The sequence below is a fragment of the Vombatus ursinus genome, unplaced genomic scaffold (assembly GCF_900497805.2).
Source record: "Vombatus ursinus unplaced genomic scaffold, bare-nosed wombat genome assembly UNPS02014809.1, whole genome shotgun sequence".
Classification (NCBI taxonomy): domain Eukaryota; kingdom Metazoa; phylum Chordata; class Mammalia; order Diprotodontia; family Vombatidae; genus Vombatus; species Vombatus ursinus.
The window spans coordinates 9,877,384-9,897,422 of NW_020954587.1; the positions used below are offsets into that span (position 1 = coordinate 9,877,384).

The window sequence follows — 20,039 nt, forward strand, 5'->3', positions numbered from 1 at the left end:
TCTATCTATCTATCTATCTATCTATCTATCTATCTATCTATCTATCTATCTATCTATCTATCATCTATCTATCTTGAGCAGGCACTAAAAATGGTGATGAGTTGGGCTAAGATTGAAATTTTATGCTTATTTAGTGATGCCAAGCTTTTCTCAGAAGCAAATTGTTCATCATTCTAATGCCAACATTCTTACAGTGATGTTGTGTGAAAGTCTATTGTTGGTTTTGCGGGGGTGGGGGGAGATGGCGCAGGGAAGAAGGTTATGGGAGGAGTAACAAGAAAAGAGGGAAGGACCTGAGATGAATAAGAAGAAAAAGAAAATTGTCAGATGTTCTGGAAGGACTTGGACTGGTGAAGGAGACCAAAGATTGAATTTGGGGAGGATACATTTGGGAGAAATTGAGGAAAATTTGAAAAAGAATAATCTTCAAGTACAGATTCTTTGTGTTTCTCTATGAGAAGTGTGAAAGAGGAGGAAAGGCTCAGGAAGGACAAAGGAGGACTAAAGAATAAAGAACTTAAGAGAATACTCAGGAGGGAAATGATGTCACTGACAAGCCAAACTAAGTTAAAAAAAAAATATGGAACAAATCGCGGGTAATGCACATTTGCATATCAATATTTTTCTGGTGTTATTGAATAGCTGCAAATGCTGGGAATTCTACAGTCTCTGGGGAATTGACAATGAGTATCACCCAGAGGGCAACTGATGAATGCATGGTAGACACAAACAAGCTTACAAATATTACAAACGAGAGATTATGGAGCAGCAGAGGAAATAATGTCATCCAAGAAATGTCTGAGTGAAAAAGGAGATGGGTCGGTCATGTGACTAGAGCAAGAGTTGATTGAGGCACAGCCTGTGCTCTATTGTGTCTTTGAAATGTCAAGAGAAATGAAGAAGTCACCCTGGACGTTGGGTGGAGCCACTGTGGTGAAATCATGGGATGCTATGAGTAAGAATCACACAGGATAGATAGGCGTGGATAGGTTGCAGTCTGTATTATTGGATTAAATATTCGCTCTGATAAGATCACATTTGAAAGGGTCTACTCAGAGAATAATTTGCTGAACTTTAGCCTAGCTTCTGTACAAATAATTATAAACTATGAATTAATGAAATATAAATTAATGAGGTTTTATTGTATTTTTCTGTTATAACTATATGCTATTCATCTAATTGCTTCTCTTGTCTCTCCATTTCCCTCAATTTTCCAAATGCTTCTACCTCAGTCTGATATTTCTCTTTACTATTTTAGCATTGGATTGGTGCTTTTTTTTAATAGAAAGAATGAAAGAAAGGAAGGAAGGAAGAGAGAAAAGAAGGAAGAAAGGAAAGAAGAAAGAAAAAGAAAGAAAGAAGGGAGGAAAAGCAGGAGATGAGCGAGGGCAGAAGGCAGCAAAGTTTTGTGCTGGTGAGAAAATAGCACAGAATCAAGCATTTTATTGATGGCATATATACCTAATGAAATCAAGAATGTGGATAAGAGGAATGGGGGTCAGTGACCTTACCTTTGCTTAGCTTTTTTTTTTTTTCTTGCTCAATTCAATTTTTAAGCCATTTAGGGAGAATCTTAGGAGCCAAGTGTGCTTTGTAGCCCTAGCTCCTACTCAGCTCCCCTGTGGTTGTGATTGATTTGTTTTGGTTTATATGTCAGAAGGGTAGCTAGATGCCACAGTGGACAGGGTGCAAGGCCTGGAGTCAGGAAGACTCATCTTCTTGAGTTCAAATGTGGCCCCAGACACTTACTAGCGGTATGACCCTGGGCAAGTCACTTAACCCTGTTTGCCTCACTTTCCTCATCTGTAAAATGAACTGGAGAAGAAAATGGCAAATGACTCCAGTATCTTTGCCAAGAAAATCCCAAATGGGGTAATGAAGAGTTGGGCACAATTGAAAAGACTGAGTCACTACAATGACACATATTTTAGAATTCCCAACCTGCAATTTAGGAGCACAGGTTTCCTACAAGAGGTTAAATGTAGTTACAAGAAATTTCTCATGCTAAGTAAGATAGTTTTCTGGCACCATGGACTTTGAGTTAGGACCAGAAACAGAAAGTCAAAAGAACAGATTTAATCTTTGCCTGGGATACTCTTTCTGGCTTTTGTCTATTGCCTTCAGCCAGGTGTTCTACTATGGCCTAAGGAATTGTTAGCATGCATTTTCTTAGGGAGAGGAGCAGGTCCCTGTCCTGTAGTAAAGAGGTGCTAAGGACCTAGGAGATGGTCCTGAGGGACTAAAGCCCATAAAATGAAAGCAAAGAGAAGCCCAACAAGCAACAGAACAGTGGATATGCCCACCAGAGATATTGTGAAAAAGGCCCAAAGAAGAATGTGAATGCTATCCTTAGAACAGAGGGGGTGTTCAGCTTAGTTCATGGGAGTAGCAGAGAAGAGTGTGATGATGCCACTGGAGGACATCAACGTCCCTGAAACAGCTTGAGTATGAGCTGACATGGTCACCACGTCTCCTATATGCATGGCTTTTACATGTGGGCACCTAGGTACATGGATTCCTTGCATTTATTCCTTTACAGAGGACTTAGGTTTATCTATATTTACCTACCTATGTCTGTATCTATCATCTCTCTCAATATAAATATAAATCTATCTGTCTATCTCTCTATCTCTCTATCTGTCTATCATCTATATTTCTATCTATCTTTCTATTTTTCTATCTATCTATCTATCTATCTATCTATCTATCTATCTATCTATTCATCTATTCCTCTTCACCCTTCTTCCCTTCTGTACAGCATGTACAACTTCCCAGGTGTTAAGGCCCTCTTGACCAAGGCCTTCCACCTTACAGACTTTTCCCTTTTGAGTAAAGGAGGATGTGTAGTAAACTAAGTCTTTATAAGAAGATGACATAATCCATAATCACATCAATAGAGAGGCTTAAAGTGACACACGCATACACACAGAGAAAGATACATACATATATATATATGTAATATGATAGATATAGGTAGGTAGATATAGATAAACAAGCATATGCAATATACACATATATGTATGTTATGTGCATGTATGTATATATGTATACACACATTCATTTGGCATGTATGCCATCCTTGGTTGTGTGTGTATATGGGTCCTCTTTATGTATCTTCCTTTACCTGTGGGAGAGTGTGCCCCACACATGCATGGAGGGATTTTTAAAATGATCACTTTATGTGCTATGCTGTTTGACCAAATGTATTTGGTTCTCAAGTAAATGTGTTGGGGCAGCTAGGTGGCATAGTGGGTAGAGCATCAACCCGGGAGTCAGGAGGACCTGAGTTCAAATCCGGCCTCAGGCACATAATATTTCCTAGCTGTGTGACTCTGGGCAAGTCACTTAACCCCAATTGCCTCTCTAAAAGAAACAAAAAAAACTGCTTTTGAAGTAAATGTGTCCTATAGTTGACTGCTAGAAGTAAACATGTCGGTGGAGGATTTTTAGCTATGGTGAATGCTGACACATTGAGTGTTTCAAATCTAAGGGAGCTTTTCTGGAGGCCTTCACGGGAGACAGAGTTTCCCAGATGTGATTCAGTTCCTGTTGAATATCTATTGGACACCTGCTATTTGTAAGGATAAATAAAGGATAGTCTGCCCTCAATGATCTTATCAAAAAAATTTAGGCAAAAGAGAAAGTTCAAATAGTTTGGCTGTCTGCCTCAGCGAGGGTGATGGGAAAAACTAGCAAATAAAATACTCCAGTGATATACTCAGGCCAGTCATTTTTGAACCATTACAGTTGTAAAAATGCCTTTCTGTCTTATTGTCATTTTCTTTTAGTTAGATTTTCCTAACAAGGATTGTGGCCATGCAAAATTTTAGTTTCGTTACCCCAGGCACTGTTTTTGACTCTCTCAAATACAAATAAAAGTCAGAGAGCTTTTCTTAGAGTGGAAAATGTGGATGCTTTCCCACAGTCACATAACTCAATCACATAATGGCCAAAGTGACTTAGCTCAGAATCTGGCCTCACCAAAAATAAAAATAAACATCACCTTATTGGACTACAATCATTCGGAAAGTTTAAATGCTAATCAGAGAAAAAAGTGATAAGCAATTAAAAATATGAATGCTTAAGAATTTGATTTTACTTTTAATGGTTGGTATCATCTACACATCTACACATATTACTATTAAAGTGGTAATTTCTAAAATATTTTCCATTTTTATTGGAGAATATTTATATGGTTGACTATGGCTAAAGATTTACATCTCCAAGGTCAGCCAGAATCACCCTTATCTCCTTGACTGGAAAAATGGAGATAAGGCTGTGTAAATTTAGTGTCAGAGACCCTCAAGTGAAACCAAAGTCACAATTTCTGAAAGCCAAATTTTAATTGCTGTGCCTTTTCCTCCTCACCTTTCTTCCCTTCTGGACAGGTGTCAAGGCCCTTTGACCAATGCTCCCCCTTACAAACTTTTCCATGAGACTGGATCAAGACTAAGCCTTTATAAGAAGAATGCTGGAGCAGCTAGCTAGCTAGCTAGATAGATGGCGCAGTGGATAGAGCACCGGCCCTGAAGTCAGGAGGACCTGAGTTCAAATACAGCCTCACACCAAACACTTGACACGTACTAGCTGACCCTGGGCAAGTCACTTAACCCCAACTGACTAAAAAACAAACAAACAAAAAAAGAGAAGAAGATGACATAAGCCATAATCACATCAATAGAGAAGCTTAAAGTGACAAAGCACTTTCCCTGCCTCAACCTGCGAGGTAGATAATGCAAGTATTATTACTCCTATTCTGAAACTAAGTCTGAGCTGAGGTGGAACTCATAGTCATGGTCAGAGTTAAGACTTGAAGCGAGGTTTCTGGGTTCTACATAATATGCTTTCCATTACACCACATTGCCTTTTTAGTGCCAAGAACAGTTCTCAGTGCCTAGGATAGTATTTGACATATAGTAAGCTCTTAATAAATGGCTACTGAGTGAAATGAATGAGTAGATGAAGCAGCAAAAATGATAAATGGAATACATAATCAATTCTTTGAAAATATCTGCCTTTTTGCCATGACATACCAAGAGCATCAGTTGCTTAAACCAGGTCAAACTCAAAACAGAAATGGACTCCTGCTGGCTGTATATTGACTTAAAACTCACCAATTAACATTATCTATGTTGTGTTGCATTTTTATCTATTTTGTTAAACATTTCTGGATTACATTTTCTGCTGGTTCAGGCCTCACTGGGGAGTTTTGTTGTCCTTATACACCTCTGACTTAACATGGTAACTCAAAAGCATTGATTCTAAATCTAGATGGGTTAACTCCATCAATTCAGACCACACCACCGAAAGGGTTTGCTTCCTGTAACCCTTCAGCTGGAATGAAAATATAAATCATCTGTGAGACATAAGCTCTCCAAGAAACCAAGAGGATTAGAGGACTGTAGATTTAGAACTTAAAGGGTCATTAGCATCTGTTTCATTTTACAGATGAGGAAACTGAGGGCCAGGAAAATTAAGTGACTTACTCATAGACACACAGTTAGAAAGTGACACAACTTTATTGTTATTCTTCAGAGGCCCAGGGGCTTAAACTTTAGAGCTCAATGCTGTTACAATAATAATAATTGCACTTTACAAATATTATCTCTTTCGATCCTCACTACAGCCCACATCTTGAAACTCACTATAGCCCAGGTCCTGTTATATATATTTTACAGATGTGGAAAGTAAGGCAGATAGAGGGTAAGTGACTTGCCCAGGGTCACAAAACTAATAAGTGTTTGAGTGTGGATTCCTGATTATAGTTGGGGCTGCTAGGTGGTGCAGTGCATAGAGTGCTGGGCCTAGAGTCTCGTCTTCCTGAATTCAAATCTGACCTCAGACACTTATTTGCTGTGTGGCCCTGGACAAGTCACTTAACTTTGTTTGTCTCAGTTTCTTCATCTGTAACATGAGCTGGAGAAGAAAATAGCAAACTTCGGTAGTATCTTTGCCAAGAAAACACTAAATGGAGTCATAAAGAGTTTGAAACAACTGAACAACAAAAACCTATCTGCCTCTATTTGTTATTTGTTCTCTTATTTCCTCTTCATTGTTATTTATTCTTTCATCCTCTACTAGAAGAACATGGAAATAAGTACTATTTGCCTTTTTTTTTTTAAAGTTTTAGAAGATTCTTCTTTAGAAGAATCCATTACCTATAAAATCACAACCTCAAGGCAAGCACACATTCTTTACAAAATCTCTGGGTAATGGACATACCTTCCATTAGAGCAGGTGCTGACATGCATAGGATCTTAGAAATTCTTAGGATCTTAGAGGTGGAAGGGAATTAACTTTCATATGATTCAGCCTGTTCATTTTACAGTTGAGGAAACTGAGGCCCAGAGAGATGATGTGACAAGCACAAAGTCACACAGGTGCCAGTACCAGAGCCAAGATTTGAATCCAGTTCCTATCTTTTTTTTTTTTGTGAGGCAATTAGGGTTAAGTGACCTGCCCACAGTCACACAGCTAAGAGTCAAGTGTCTGAGGTCAGATTTGAGCTCAGGTCCTCCTGACTCCAAGGCCTGAGTGCTATCAACTGCACCATCTAGCTGCTCCTCCCTTTCCTTTCAAATCCAACACTGATACCATGCTGAGAGCACTGAATGGCCAATAACACTGTCTTTCTCAAGGAATGTGTAGCACTGAAAAGGTAATTTTCTCCTGAATTTAGTATCCTAGCACCCAAAGTCAAAGATTGTGATTCTCTACATGATAAAACGAAAAGCAAAACAAAAAATTCCATAGTGATTCTTTTCCTCGTGTTCCTGGTGACAAAACTCCATGTACAGACATTTTCACAGGGACTCACTCACCTTTGAGCTGCATTTGTACAAAGGGTGACTGATAGAATCCACATAATGATGCCTCATGCAGCGCCCAGGGTCAGAGTCCATCATGAAGGCACTGTCCATTTTGCTGTCTGTATCTCCCACGATCGCCAGCAGGGAGAGCATTGAAATTGATGCTGCTAGTACATGATTTCTCATTGTTGTAAAATAAAATAAAATAAAATAAAAAATTCCCAGTAATAACAGCAGAGGGAGGTAGAGTATTAAAAGAAAAAAAAAACACCTTTAAATCTCAGGACCTAGTTCTTTTCAGGGAAAATGCAAAATCTGGCCGAGGCCTCTCGGTTGTCATTGTCCTTTGGATGCTGTGTTCTTTGGCACTGGGAGGAGGCAAAAAGGTTTGCTGCTTGTAATCCTTCACAGCAACCCCTGCACAGCTGGAATGAAAATAGAAATCATCTGTCAAACATAAACTTTCCCAGAAACCAATAGGATTAGAGGGCTGGAGATATAAAACTGGAAGGGACTTTGGAGTCCAATCCCTTCATTTTATAGATGAGGAACCTGAGGACCAGGGAAGTTAAGTGACTTACAGACACACAGGAAGTGACACAAATAAAATTTGAACCTCAAACTCCAAAGCCAGTCTATTATTATTGCTGTTATTTGTCTTATTACTATTATTCCCCCATTCTTTTTCTTTTTTTTCATTTTTAGGCAATTGAGGTTAAGTGACTAGCCCAGGGTCACACACCTAGTAAGTGTCAAGTGTTTGATCTGAGGCCAGATTTGAACTCAGGTCCTCCTGACTTCAGGGCCAGTGCTCTATCCATTGTGCCACCTAGCTACCCCAATTCTTATCTTTTTCAATGGAACAGTAATTATAGTATAGTACATTATTATTTTGAACAACAATAAGAACAATGATGATAATAGTAATAGGATACTGGCAATCTAAAAATGTTTTATCGAACCAAAAGTCATTATTACAGTAGATCCTAAGTTCATCTCAAGGCACTTTTAGCAAGTCCAAGTTACTTTAGTGATAGGGCTAAGTTGCCTTTAGGCTACACCTCCCCCAACCCCAAACTCCCAGTTAGTAATTCACTGAGTATATTTGTCCCAATCCAATGGCACACTCTGATTTAATGGGAGCATGTGGTTGCTTTAATTGGTTAAAAGCATATTCTTAAGAATAAGTATAATTTGTTCTCCATGTGAAAGACAAAATTTCTTTTATAGCCACGAATGTGAGTGAGTTGGGTGGTCTCATTTCTTTTCCTTTTGGATGTTTGTCCAGTTTCTCACTAAGCCATCAGTGACAGCCTCAACTCACCAGAGATCTGGCTTTAAAAACCCTGAGAAAACAAGGAGGATGCAGGGTCAAAAGTAATGAGCAATCCCTTAGGGGTGGAATCACAGCTCTCATTCTCTATCAGTTAAACACTTTATTTTTTCCCATCTTTGTGTGTCCACCCACCTAATGTTTCACTTCTGTTATTGTCTCTAAGCTGTGTGCCATCCACTTAGATGAGATGCTACATCTGAAATATACATTTTGCTTCATGTTGCACCCTGGTGCATCTTAAAATTCCTAAAGGGAAACATATGGTGTTTGTGAGCCAAATCCCACATTTCTGATGATTCCCTTTATTCTGAATACGTGTAGGAATTTGGAAGGGCAAATGATGAGAAAAGGTTCCTCAGTGATGTCATTACAAGTTCATTTGCCATAAGGAGAAGAGAACAGAAGTCTCCCAGAATTATTTCACTCTAAAACCCTCATGCTGCATGGAAAGTATGGGTGCCACAAAACAAAAAGAAGCCAGATTATATACCAAATATTAAAAATGTTTTCAAAAGTTTGGGAAATTTAGGGGCTATGACATTATATCCTAAATAAAGGAGCATAGTAATGACAAGTTCAGTCTTCATGAAACACTTGAGACAGGTGATTTTAATTGTATTCCTTATTGAGGGTAGAAAATAGTTTCTACTTTATGGGTAACAAAAAATATCAAGGCATGATGCCAGTGGGGCCAAAATCACAGGTTCTATCATTTTGATAAACTAGTTAACTTTGCTTTGCAAAGGACAGCCTTGGTTAGGGACTACAGTCCTAGTTCTGACCAGCCATTTCCTATATATGGAACAGTGACGACAGTGCAACAGAGTGAGAGTATGGATGGCTCAGGGTCAAGTATCGAATATTTTGAATTAAATTTTCAGTATTGGGGGGAAACCCTTTATCAAGTGTATTATAGGTAGGATCCACAACTTGGGTAAAGGTTGTACTCTTGAGGTCCTTTCTAATCTAGTAGAAATTCTGGCAACCTAGAGCAAATTCATTTGGGGGAAGAGGAGTCTAGTCATAGACAATATAACTCAGTCCACATCTTTCCCTCGTATCCTGGGAGGAGAAAGTTGGGAGAGGTGGCAGTTGACAGAAAAGACAATGGAGGAGGGTAGGACTTCAGAGATTCTCTCAGATCCTGGAAGGAGAAAGTTGGGAGATTTGACAGTGCGTAGAAAAGACAATGGAGGAAACTGGGACTTAAGAGTGGGTTGCTACAGTAATGGGTCCCTCAAGGTTAGCAGCCCAAGGTTAAGCAAGGGAGCAGGATTATTTGAGATGAGGATTCAAGGGTCCAACTCTGATGTAGGCTGTACAGATAAGGAAACATAACATGGGAAACAAGGTTATCTTCTGTGTGTTAGTGCCCCTAGCTAAGGTCTTGGTTGCCCTATCCTAGTCGTGGTTCTGTATCCAATTCTGATTATATGGTTCTATGCATCCTGCAGATTCTCCTGTTTGATAATAACATTGTGTTGATTGCATCAAGATCTAGGACATTATGGATCTTTATGGAAAAGATCAGTAATTATGAAAATAACTTTGGTCTGTCTAAAAACACAGGAAAAACCAAGTGGATAAATATCTTACTAGTGCTGAATATATAGTAGGTGCTTACTAGATGTTTATTAATTGAATGATTGAAGATAGTCTATTGCCCAGATTTCAACATGAATTTGGTTGGATGCCTTATATATCTTCTCCAATCGTATGCATACTCTCTGGAACAAACAGTACAAATGGACAATAAATTGGGCTTAGAGTTGACAATGTGAAGGGGAATGGGTTGGTTTGCTTTCCGGAATCACGTATCTCTTTTATTGACACCTAAGCTTCAAATGAAATCTTTTTGAATTTGGACAATGTTATTTGTAGAAATGGGAAGAAACCAGTTCTGACAGAATTTCTGAGATAGTAGCCCCTTAGAGAAAAATATTTAGAAACCAAGACAGTTTTGAGAAGACCTGAGGAAAAAAGCTGTCATCAAATAACAAATCATTACCGAAGGCAAAAATATCTGAAGTATCTTATTTCTCAGTAGCTAACATATAATTAATTATGAGGATTTTAAGTTGGTAGTTGGAAAACTGATAATTAGAACTTTTGGTAAATATGGGACAATTTTATATTGCCTATTTGTAGTTTATCTGAAAATAATGTAAATTTGGAGTTCTCACCCCAAGACAGAGATGGGTCATTTCGAGCCAGAAGAAGAATAAATAGATGAGTAAAGAGAAAGAAGACAAGGAATAAGACAAAAACAAAGCAAAAACTGCACCAGTCGGATGCTTGAAAGAAGCAGAGTGGAGGAGAGCTAAGCCCAACCGAGCCTGGAGAAGTTTGAAACTCAGAACTGCAACTTCTCTGTCTGCTACTTTGAAGGAATTTGAGCCTGGTAGAGTGGGTGGCTCATAGAAAAGTTATCAAAATGAAAGCTGAAAAAGGCAATGCTGAGATGTCTAGAATGAGACAGGCTTTGTATCTGTGGGCAGAATAGAGGGAGGGGGGAATCTGTGTTGATTGGAAGGACAGTCCTGTTAACCGAAAGGGCTGATTGGAAGAAAAACAATGTTGCTGGTAGCTGATTGGAGGAGCAATAATTTCTGCTGCTTAACAGAGAAGGAGGGGATTTCTCTTTTCTAACTCCTATGGACCTAGAGAAGCAAAATCCCTCTGAGGCTTGTCTTCTTTGCCCTTTGCTGTTGCCAATGACTTGAGAAAGAAAAAAAAACTTTCAGATTTTAGCCAAGAGAGTAGACCAAATAGCTCTGCAAACATCAGCCTTAAAGTTATTTCTTTTGCTTAAAGAATATATGACACTACCTTAGAACTGGGTCAAAGAGTGATTTGAACAAAATATTCAGTGGAGAAAGGCCCCACCCAGCCAGGACTTGCAGTGCAGTCTATTCCCTAAGGAGACCTAGGAACTCAAGGTCTGCAGTCCAGAGTCATGAGCTGACCAGAGCACTTGAATTTCCCATGTACCTCCTTGATAGGTTTCTGTAAGTTTGTGCCTATCTTTCTCACACTCACTTTGTGAATTAGTGAAAGAACAGAACCCAAGTTTTATGGATCAATGGCTATATTATGATTATTATTGCTTTTCCTTCTGTTTAGTAAATATTTCATAATTAAGAATTAATGCTATCATTTAATGGGAAACATATTGACAAAGGCTCAGGAACTATAGTTGTGAGTAGTAGACTTGTATCAACTACACAACAATTATTCCTAATACCCTGATAGAGAGAGTTATGGATGGCAGTTTGGCCGCCAATATGAATACAAGTTGGGTGAACTAGCCAGCCCAGAGGGAGTAGAGAGAGAAGTTGGTAGGTATGGCTACTGATAATCTTGTAGAGCCACACATGTATTATGTTAACATTTCACTGCTGTTGTTGTTATGTGAAAGTGAGGTGGGGAACACCCTTGCCTCTGAAGAATTAAAACTGAATATTATATAGAGGGCATTGGAGAAGCACATGGTAGGTTTGAGCAGGTGGCAATAAATGATAAATAAGGAACTCTGAAGAGGAACAGGAATAAAAGACATCAAGCAATTGTACATCAGGAAGAGAAGAGCAAGGGAGGACAAGCGGGCAGCCAGCGTATATCATGGTTACCTTCAAATTGTCACAAGAAATCATAAAAAGTCTCTAGCATATGAAGTGGACTCTCAACGGTAAACTTTGGGAATAATAGGAACAAGATCCAAATAGGATGTGCAGGCATGGATAGATGGCAATCCGTAGAATTGGAGGGGATGCCTTAAATGATGAGATCACAGACTGAATACTTGAGTATCCTCCTACTGTTGGGGAATTTGTGCATGGAATAAAATGAGTGAAAAAAAAAGCATTTATTAAGTGCTCAGTATTTGCAGAGCACTGTGCTAGGTCCTGGAGATAAGAATAGAGAAGATGGTTCCTATTTTCAAGTATAATTCTAATAGAGGAAGACAACATGTAAAGGAGGTTTCAGCTGCAAGGTAGATGGAAGGGCCAAGTGGTCCTTAAAGTGTGACCAGGCAGATGGTAATGCACCTTTTTTTAGTTATTTACACTAACAGTGTATTATCAGTTTCTGATATTAAACCATTTGATGGTGCCAAGGACTTTGGCATTGAGAACTTTCTTTTCTGAGTCTTTGGTATTATCTTCATGTACAGAGGAATGCACAATTGAGCATTACATTTTAGAGAGTATATCTTTATTCCTATTAATAATATATCTTTATTCAGATTAATCACAGTTTCTATTTTGATTAGTTCATTCAATTGGAATTAACCATAATTACATGTTGCAAGTTTGGGGACTCAGGAGAAGTTATACTTTATTTTCTCTTTCTTTGCCCACTTAGAGTTTTCCCTTATGCATTATATTAAATTAAATTTAATTGAACAAGCATCTATTAAGCATCTATGCTTAATGGACTCTATGCTAGGCACTGGGGATACAAAAGCAAAACCAAATAGTGCCTGCCCTTTAAGAGCTTACATTCTAGTGAGGGTTCAAAGACTTTCTTACTCAAATGATGAAGGTTTTTGTTTGTTTCTATGTTAAAGGGATGTAGTATTAATGACTTTCACATAGATTTAAGTCCTACTAACATTTCCCTAATGATTACCTACCTCTACTGGATTTTGATTGCTCTAAGAAAAAGAAGATATCCAATTTATTCCATTTTTTTTTTTGGTATGAACCATAGAGATTGTTCTTCCTCTATGATTGGCAATAGGAATGGAGAGAAGATGCACAAGTAAGATCCTTTGCTTGTTCTTGATCCATATCATTGCCTTTTCTTAAATAATAATTTATCACAGCCATAGCTAGTTCTATCTCAAAAAAGTAGCAGGGCCAAAGTAGGGCCCAAGGATGTTGGTTTCAGCTCCTTGTCTAGGGGCTTTACAAGATGATGGGTAAAGCACAATGGAATGAAATTGGTTGTGATTTCAATTTAACTTTATGTTCAAAATTTCTATTTAAAATGTATTCTTTAAGTTCAGATGTTGAAATTAAAGAATCTAGATGATTCCATCTCTCCTATAAACAACCTTGTAAAGATATAAAAAGAGATGAGTCAGAGTTGTCATGGCAATAGTCATAAGATTGAGAAATAAAAAGTAAGAAACTATGATCAGGATCTGGGTTAGGTGAAGAGGAGGACAGTCAAGTCAGATTAGATCACTTTAATTATGGTTTAGTAATGTTGATCATATTCTTTTTCTTTCAACATCACTTTGGTTTTTTTTTAAGGGTGAAATGGGGGGACAATAAAGGAAAATTATAAGAGCAAATTTTGGAGGGAAAATACAATTAACAGTCATGCAAATGGTATGAATTCACCCATAAAATAGAGGACAGTATCAAAATGAATTAGAATGCAGGATTCAACAGTATATAATTTACAATAAACATACATGAAGCATAAAGATTTATACAGTTAAAATGAGGGGTTGAAGCAGAATTTATTATATATTATATTTATTATATGTATTATATATAAATACAAAATAGCAAGGGAGTGGTCATCAGAATTATGGTCTCATTCAAAGCAACAGTAAAACTTGATATATTTAAAACAATGAAATTAGTTTATTCTTAAAAGAATCATAAATATTAAAGTAATGCCTATATTAATATAAATGTGTATATATCTATATGGGGAGGGGAGACAGAGAGACAGAAAGAGAGAGAGAGAGTACCAAAAGTCTTAGAGCAATTTAAAGTTTTGATACCTTAAAACCATTAGCTTTGATAGCTTAAAACTGCACTAAGACTTTTAGGACCACCTGTATGTATGTGTATGTGTATGTGTGTGTGTGTGTATATGTATACATATACATATATATATATATGCACATATGTGTATGTGCATTGAAATACAGAGAGAGAGAGACAAAAAACTATGATAGTTGGGGATCTCAATATGCCTCTTTCAGACCTAGACCTATCTAACATAAAAGATAAATAAGAAATAAATAAAGGATTAGAATACAAATTATAGAAAAGTTAGATGATTGATCTCTAGTGATTGTTAAATAGAATATAAAAGGAGCATGTTTATATATTAGCTGTGTATCATACCTCTACAAAAATTGACCCTGTGCTAGGGTATGAAAATCTCATAAGCCAATGTGAAAAAATAGAAATTTTAAGCAAATTCTTACAAAGCAATAATGAACACAAAAAATAAAGGGCATCTGAGGAAAGCCTTCAAATTTAAATGGAGTCTAAATAATATAATCATAAAGAATATGTGGATCAGAGAACATAGAAACAATAGATGATTTCATCAAAGAAAATTATGACAGTGAGACGTTATGCCAAAACTTTTGGAGTACAGCCAAAGCAACCATTAGGGGGAAATTTATGTCTCTAAACACTTTGATCAACATAAGAGAGAAAGGACATACAAATAAATGGAGCATGAAACTGAAAAAAAAACCCAGAAAAGCAATAAATCAAAACCTTAAGTATAAAAACTCTGTAAATCAAAATGTATAAATAAAATGGAAAATTTAAAAAAAACTAACTGATAAGTAAAATATACCGTTCTGCTGTTTAGTTATTATGAATGACTTTGGGCTCAGAAAAGAGATGAGGAAATGTATCATCCTACTTTACCTAGTTATAGAGATGTAGACTATGGACAAGTGATGTTGCATGTACTGTCAGACATAGTTGCTGTTTCAGTTGTTTTTCCTTAACTAATTTTCTTTGTTGTAAGGGAAGATTTGTATGGGGGTGGGGTGTAAGTATGGGTATGGATGTAAGCTTGGTGGTGGTGTATAAACAGAGAAGAATGTGATTTAAAAACCAAAGACTTCAATAAAACTAAAATGAATTTTAAATGTACTGTTTCATTGTAAAATAATAAGCCCCTTAACCTAAGGCAGTTTATCTCTCAGGTCATTCCTGGTAACAATAAACTCTGAGCAATAACGACAGTTCTTGTTCTGGAAAAGAGAGCTTTCCAAGCAAGGGAAGGAATCACAGAGAAGATCTGGAGAAGACATAGCCTCAGTTGCAAACTTGTTTTTTTCTCTTCTGAAAGAAATTACAGAAACTTTGACACTAAGCTTGTCTTACACATAGTAGAGTCAATAAGCATTTGTTGAATGAATGAATGAGAGAAGAAATAAATTGCCCCAGGGTCATTCAAATATCTCATGAAGGATAAATTATAAGAAGGAGTAGCCTAATCAAAGCCTGTATATAAAATTTTACTGAAACAATAGAAGCCATATCCCATAAGCTCTCTTTCTTTTCCTATTCCATACCTCAAAACTCTTTACAAAATCACCCCTTCTTGCCTCCTTTGTGACAGTATTTGAGGAAGAGATGACCTTTCTCTTTGCCAAAGCCAACCTTTCTCCCAGTCTTTCTTCCAGCGCCTTCCAGTCATTTCATCCTCTTCTGCATAGTCAAGGAGTTTGACCCTACTCTTTCTTTTATCTTCAATCTCTCCTAATCCACTATCTCCTCTTCTGTCCATTCTTAAAGCAACAATGACCTGCTGTTTTATCCTGTTATTCTCCCAAGTTATCATACTTTATCTATTCTTCCCTTTCCAAACTAAACTCCCAAAGTCACATATACTCTTTGTCTCTATTTCCTGACCTCCCATTCACTTCTCAATCCCTTGCATTCTATATTCTAATGCTACCAAATGAACCAACATTTCTTCTTTCCAAGATTACCGATGATCTGATCACTATGAATTTCAGTGATCAGTCTTATTCCCCTTGGTCCATCTATAACCTTTGAAATTGTTAACTACCTCATGACCCTTTCTTCCTTTGATTTTCATGACAATGCTCTCTCTGTTCTCTTACCAGTACAACTGCCCATTTTCTGTCTCTTACTGAATTGTCTCCTATCTGTAATATCTAAGGGCATGTATCTCACAAGGTTTTGTCTTAAGCCCTCTTCTCTTCTCTCTTGATTGTCTCATCTCATAGGCTCACTTATTATCTCTACACAGATGACTCTCCAAAATAATCATTAATCTCTTCTAACTCCAGTCCAGTCTCAATATCAACTGCCTAATGAACATCTCCATCTGGATGCTACATAGGCAGCTCAAATTCAAACTGTCAAAAAAAAAAAGAAAGAAAGAAAAAAGAAAACGAGCATATTACCTTCTCCACTAAACTGGTCCTCCAAAATCCCTTTTTCCTATTGAGGGTACCAACATCCTCCTAATTGGACAGGCTTGTAACTATAGAATCATCTTCTTCTTTATGCCTATAACCCATCAGTTGCTAGATCTTATTGATTCCAAGATTTTTTCCACATTTATCTGCTTATCCTCATTCCCCACCACATAGCTACTTCCTTAGTTCAGAACTAGGACTGACCTGGACTCCCCAGGCCTGGACTACTATAATGGCCTCCTAATTGGTCTCTTTGGTTCCAGAATCCTTCTTCTCCACAATGACCATCTTCCTAAGGCACAGGTCTCAACATGTTACTCACCTGCTAAAAGATCTTCAATGGCTCCCTATTACGTCTAGGATAAAATAAAATCTCAATCTGATATTCAAGGCCCTCTACTATCTGACCACCATCTTCCTTTCCAATATTATTTTATATCACTCTCCTCTAAGTTCCAACCAAACTAGCCTATTAGCTATTTGGTGAACCTAACAAGGCATCCTAGCTCCAGGCCTTCACACAGACTGTTGCCTATACCTGGAACATGCTTCATTTCCACCTCTACCTTTTAGGATTGCTACTTCCTTAAAGGATTAACTCAGCTTCTACAGATGTATTTCCTGACGGTTCCATTTTTAATGCTTTCACTCTGCTCAAATTGCATTGTCATGAGTGTTCAAGTTCAGACTAAGGTGAGGCTGGTGAAGAAAGCCAAGGACAACAAAAAGGATATACACCATTTGTATCTAGATTTATATTCTGTTATGTTGTGTTCTATATGTATATGAGGAATATTCCAAAACTTTCTAGCCATCAAAACTTATAACTACACTAAGGCTTTTGGAAAGCGTTGTGTGAAAGCCATATGGGGATGGGAAGAGAAAAGTAAAAGAGGGAATTGGACTGTCCCGGGTGGTTGAGACAACCACAAATCAGGGCTTAATTCCCATTTTACTTCTATTTTTTTCTTCCAAAAAGAAAAGAACAAAGAAAGAAAAGAACAAAAATGGTAAATAGGGAGTTGATGTCGAAGATAAGTAAAAGAATAGTAAGAACGTCTAATTGGTCTTGATGAATTCAGGTCATCTGGCCTAGCTGACCTATATCCTAGCCAGATATGATTGCTGAGCCATGGTAAGTGATCTTTGAAATATTGTGGAGACTGAAATGAATATTTTGATATTGGAGGAGGGCAAATATTATCTCAATTTTTAAAAAGTGGAAGAGAATAATGTCGACAAGCAATAGGCCAGTGAACTTATATCCAATTTCGGTAATGTTATTAATGGGAGACAATGTGGCATAGTAGATAAAGAAATTTAAAAAAAATGTTTTTAGTGAGGCAATTGGGGTTAAGTGACTTTCCCAGAGTCACACAGTTAGTGAGTGTTATGTGTCTGAGGTTGGATTTGAACTCAAGTCCTCCTGATTTCAAGGCCAGAGCTCTATCCAGTGGCATAATGGATAGAGAGCTGAACTTGAATCCATGAATCCTCGGGTTTAAGTCCCTTCTCTGATTCATACTGCCTGGGTGACTCTTAGGATGGCACTCAACCTCTCAGTGCTCTAGTCAACTTTCTAAGACTTAGGTTCCAGAGAAAGTACAACTGAATTCACAGAGGGAATTTCTTCACTTGGTCTTCCCCATGTCAGTGAAATTTCAGATCCAGTCCTGATTGCTATTAGTAAAGGAAGAGTTAGTGAATATCTAGAAAAGGGAGCGCTGATAATAAAGAACCACCATGACTTCAACAAAGACAGATTATGCCAGAATTACCTCATTTTGTTTTTGGACAAGGTTATTAGACTGGTAAGTTTGGGGAATGGTGAAGATGGAGTCTGTCTAGCTTTTAATCAAAGCATTTGATAAAGTCTCTTATGTTATTCTTGCAGAAAAGATGGGAAGATAGGAATAGTGAAATTATTTGGATTAAGTGGATTAAGAACTGTTCGAATGGTTGGACCCAAAAAGTAATGGCTACTAATAGCTCAATACCAACTTGGAACCAAGAAACAAGTTGGACCAACTTGGATGATTCTATAGTTACAAGCCTGTCCGATTAGGAGGATGTTGGTACCCTCAATATCAACATGATTATTACATTTTCAGATGACCCAGAGTGGGAAGATAATCAGCACATTGGACAAAAGAATCAAGAAAAACAACCTTTACAGGTCAAATCTTTTCATTAGGTCAAATATAACGAGGGCAGCTAGGTGGCACAGTCAATACAGCACCGGCCCTGAAGTCAGGAAGACCTAAGTTCAAATCTGGCCTCAGACCAAACACTTGACATATACTAGCTGTGTGACCTTGGGCAAGTCACTTAACCCCGATTGCATCACTAAAAAAATATATATAATGTACATATATATGTATATATATAACGAGATGAAATTTAGTAGTAATAAATGTAAATTCTTATGCTAGAAATTTTTTAAAAATATATTTCATAGGTAAAATACAGAGAAGTCATGGCTAGACAGCACAGCATAGTTGAAAGAAGCCTGGAGGTCAGGAAGGTGTTCTAGTAGTGTCTCTGATACATATTGATGCTATGACCATGACCAAATTGCCCCAGGCAACTTTCTAAAATCATAGACCAATTATAGACTAGCTGCTAGTTGGATGCAGTAGATGTAATTTTCACACTGGGGAATCCCAAAGTGATGAACAATATGTAAAACTAATCTATCTATCCATCTATCCATCTATCCATCTCTCTATCTCTCTATCACTATCTATCTATCTATCATCTATCTATCTCTCTATCTAATAAATATACATATATAGTTATATGTTAGGAGTAACATATATCATATAACATAATATTTGTATTAACATAATAGGAATAACATACTTAATATATCATATAACATATAATATCTTACGTGACATAATAGGACTAACATATGTATTACACTATGTAACATATTGTATATGACATGATAGCATGTATATAATGTATTGCATCATATATGATATATATTATCTTATGTGGCATAAGATATTATATGTTAGTCCTAACCTTTTCATCATCATGGGAGTCATATTATACATGTATATATGTATATGTGTATAGATGTGTATATACCTATACATACATGCACATATGTATATCTGTAATACATATACATATACACATCTATACTTATGCATGTATTGTATGTGTATATACATAAATATGTGTATATATGTATATACATATATACATGTATATATGTGTATATCTCTCTCTCTACATATATATATAATATATATATAATATACATATATATTATATATATATATACATGTAGAGGATCCAAGACATTGATCCTGTCATTCTCTTTAGAGACTTTGCAGGAATTTCCCTAAGGTGAGATCTAGGGCTGTTTTTCTCTTGATTGAACTGAGATACCTTGTTCCCAGGGGGAGAGCTCATTCACTCTGTATATTGTCTGGTATATATTTTTCTCTGTATACCTTCTTTGATCTATGCTTACTATCAATTCTGTGAATGGAGAGGAAATAAGATGTCACAACTGTTTGTGGAGTGAATGAGAGTAGGTCATAGGATGTCTTGGATGATACCAAAGTTGGGAACGTGGTCAGTCAGTCAGTCAGTCAGTCAATAAACATTTATTAAGCACTTTCTCTGTGCCAGGCACTGTGCTAAAAAGGTACAAAAGGGATACAAAAAAGGGCTAAAGACTGTTCCTGCCCTCAAGGATCTCACAATCTAATTA

General features: G+C 37.1%; 1 protein-coding gene across 1 annotated transcript in view; it reads right to left on the bottom strand.

Annotated features, from left to right (window-relative positions):
- Positions 1-6,995, bottom strand: part of NDP (norrin cystine knot growth factor NDP) — an 18,858-nt gene extending 11,863 nt beyond the window's left edge. The window contains exon 1 of the mRNA XM_027875579.1: positions 6,822-6,995. Coding sequence (XP_027731380.1) covers positions 6,822-6,995 — 174 coding nt within the window. The remainder of the gene's footprint in view (positions 1-6,821) is intronic.
- Positions 6,996-20,039: the final 13,044 nt, after the last annotated feature.